The sequence below is a fragment of the Terrapene carolina genome, unplaced genomic scaffold, assembly GCF_002925995.2.
Source record: "Terrapene carolina triunguis isolate 2854851 unplaced genomic scaffold, T_m_triunguis-2.0 Scaffold30644, whole genome shotgun sequence".
Lineage (NCBI taxonomy): Eukaryota > Metazoa > Chordata > Testudines > Emydidae > Terrapene > Terrapene triunguis.
Genome location: NW_020694995.1, coordinates 5595 through 8732, shown reverse-complemented (window position 1 = coordinate 8732; position 3138 = coordinate 5595). Strand labels below are relative to the sequence as shown.

The 3138-nt window shown below is 38.3% G+C and overlaps 1 protein-coding gene across 1 annotated transcript; it reads right to left on the bottom strand.

Annotated features, from left to right (window-relative positions):
• Window positions 1–201: 201 nt before the first annotated feature.
• Window positions 202–1128, bottom strand: LOC112103606 (olfactory receptor 10AG1-like). Its single transcript, XM_024195483.2, has one exon. The coding sequence runs from the start codon at window positions 1126–1128 to the stop codon at window positions 202–204; it is 927 nt and encodes a 308-aa protein (XP_024051251.2).
• Between the last annotated feature and the right edge of the window lie 2010 nt (window positions 1129–3138).

The window sequence follows — 3138 nt, the reverse complement described above, 5'->3', positions numbered from 1 at the left end:
CTCAAATGTTGTGTAATATGAAATGCATAATAATCAATAACATGTCTAGTAGACTCTCCAAGAAGTCTCAAATAGAGCTTCAGAAATCTAGAATCTCTGTTGAGGAACCAGAAATGTATCTTAGGGGTTCTGAATTGCCTGGTGAATAATTAAGAGATATCTGGAACATTATTTGAGGAATATGTGGTGTATTTTATGGAATCATTTTCCACTTAATATTTTCCTTAGGGCAATTTTCACTTCCTTGTTCCTCAGACTATATATGAAGGGGTTAAACATTGGCGTCATAATGGTATAAAACAGAGAGAGCAGTTTGTCAGTGTCCACTGAACCCCTTGATTTGGGTTTTAAATACACAATCATAGCAGAGCCATAGAATAGAGTTACTACAGTGAGGTGTGAGGAGCAGGTGGAGAAGGCCTTGCATCTGCCCTGGGCTGAAGGCATCTTCATAATTGTGCTGGCGATTTTAATATAAGAAATAACAATGAAGAAAAAAGGGGTGATTATGAATAGCAGAACTGCAATAAACACAGCTATTTTATTCCTGAAGGTGTCCACACAGGACAGTTCCAGCAGAGGGGGGATGTCACAGAAAAAATGGTTAATTTCACGAGACTCACAGAAGGGCAAAGAAAATACCAAATACGTCTGCCCAAAATGTGCCAGGATGTTGACAAGCCAGGACCCGGCTACCACGCTAGCACAGACGTCACTGTTCACAATAAGTGTGTAATGCAGGGGGTTACATATGGCAACGTAGCGGTCAAAGGCCATGGCTGCCAGTAGAAAAGACTCTGTACCACCTAATAAAAGTGAGAAATACATCTGGGCAGCACAGCCGATGAATGAGATTTTTCCATCCTCTGCCAGGCAATTGGCCACCATCTTGGGCAGGGTGACTGAGGTGTAGCAGATTTCCACAAAGGATAAGTTTCTGAGGAAGAAATACATGGGGGTGTGCAGGGTGGAGTCCAGCATTGTGACAAAGACAATGACACCATTCCCGATCAGAATCACCATGTAGATGATCAAGAAGACCACGAAGAACAAACCCTGCAGGTTTGTGAGGTTGGAGTATCCCAAGAGGATGAATCCAGATGTTGTGGTGTAATTTCCACTCACCATTGGATGGCTATATGAATCTGCAGAGACAACAAGGGCAGTAGACATGGGTATGTCCCCTGAGGAGCCTGTTGGCCTGTAAATCTCTCACAAATGTGAAATCACACATCTCAGATGTTATAGATAAAAACCTGCATAGAGACCCACACTCTTATGACTGGGTTAGTCACATATTCTGGCTAAGAGGCGTACAGAAATATAATTAGAACTGCATAACTTTTTGTCAAAGGCCTAATACTGATATCATTCTCTCTGAGGTCCAATGACCTGGATCCTGTTTTTTTCAGAGCAGGAAGATGGGGTTTTACCTAGAGCTGGCTGACATTTTTTCAACAACAAACAAAAACCCTGAAAAATACGATTTTGACAAAAAAAAGAAGGAAAAAGTTGAAAAAAGTGAGGGGAAAAAATAGGAAAATTTGGGAGTAAAAATACTTTATTGTTGTTTAAAACTTTTTGTCCCAATAGAAAAGTCTGAAAAGGATTTAAAATGTGAGAAGTGTTAATTTTGCTCACATTTCATACCTTTAAAAATCTCTTCCCCTTTTTGATATTGGGGTGAAAAAGGGAAATCGGTAAAATGTGAAAGTGAGTTTTCCCCATTTTGTCTCATTTATCCTCTTTTTCTTTCACTTCAGCACGTTTATTGCTCCACAGAGTCCAGGTCTCTCTCTTCAGAAGTACTTATCCTTTTCATTTGCCCCTTACTTATCTTTATCAGTTTCCATGTTTACAAGGAATACCCCAATGTCAACTGCACCCAAATCCCTCTAACAGGAAGAGGATCCCAAATAAAGGTAATTTTGGCCATGCTTAATCTACACTCACGAGTAGCAAATTCAACTATTTTGGGCATCTAACAAAGAAAGGTCTATCACGATCCAATAGCTGGAAGTTGAAGCAGACTAGAAATAAGGCCTAATTTTTTTTTAAATGAGAGTAATTAACCATTGGATCCCCCTACCAAGGGTCATGGCAGATTCTTCATCACTGACAATTTTTAAATCAAGACAGGATGTTTTTTCTAAAAGATCTAATCTAGGAATTGCTTTAGGAGAACTCTAGGTCTGTTTTGTACAGGAGGTCAGATTAGATGGTCACAATGGCTCCTTCTGGCCTTTGAATCTATGACTGATTTGAACCATTCATGGTAGTGAGTGCTATACCCTGGAGATAAGTGCTTTTGGAATCAAGCTCTGAACATACATTCTGGATTTTCATAAAGGCCTACACGAGTTTGGTGAGCAACACCTAATGAAATTCAGTTAGATCTGGCTGCCTAACTCTCTTACTATCCTTTGAAATTCCCAACCAGGATTCTGCCCACTCACCCTTACAATGAGTAACTCCTGACTCCAGGAGTTCTTCTGACCTAATATCTCTACTCAGACATTAAGGTCCTACTCCGTGAGAAGGACGATGGAAGATTCTGGTGCTTGAAGAATTTCAAGTAAAACATACTTTAGTAATTGAAGCTGAAAATAAAAATTAAAATGTTAAGTGTGACAGTGAAATTGGGAATCAAAAAGAGAAAGGATATGAGGAAGGCCACAAAAGAAATGCACAAAATTCTGTAGGGGGAAAACTCAATGAAGGAAAATACTAGATCTTCAAAAAAATGGAAAACCGTTATTTCTCAGAAATTTTGTAAATGTGTTTTGTTCTGTTTTGATCAGTTAATAGTATGGTTGGTGTGTTTCAAAATTTGAAATTTTGAACCATAAAGAAAAATTTGAAAAAAATCCCAAGAATTTTTTGCATTTTTTCACCAATTCCAGGGAAAAATTTTTTTTTTAAAATGAATACAAGTATAAGAAAACAATTTTTTTTATAAATCCTGTTTCCCCTGTCCAGTTTCACCACTTTTCTGCCAACACTCATGCAGATGACTAATATTATTCCCCAAAATAGTCCAGTTGACTTCTGAAATATCAATAAACACTTGTTTTTTTCTGTTTTATGAGTACAGTAGAACCTCAGAGTTACGAACACCAGAGTTATGAACAGACCAGT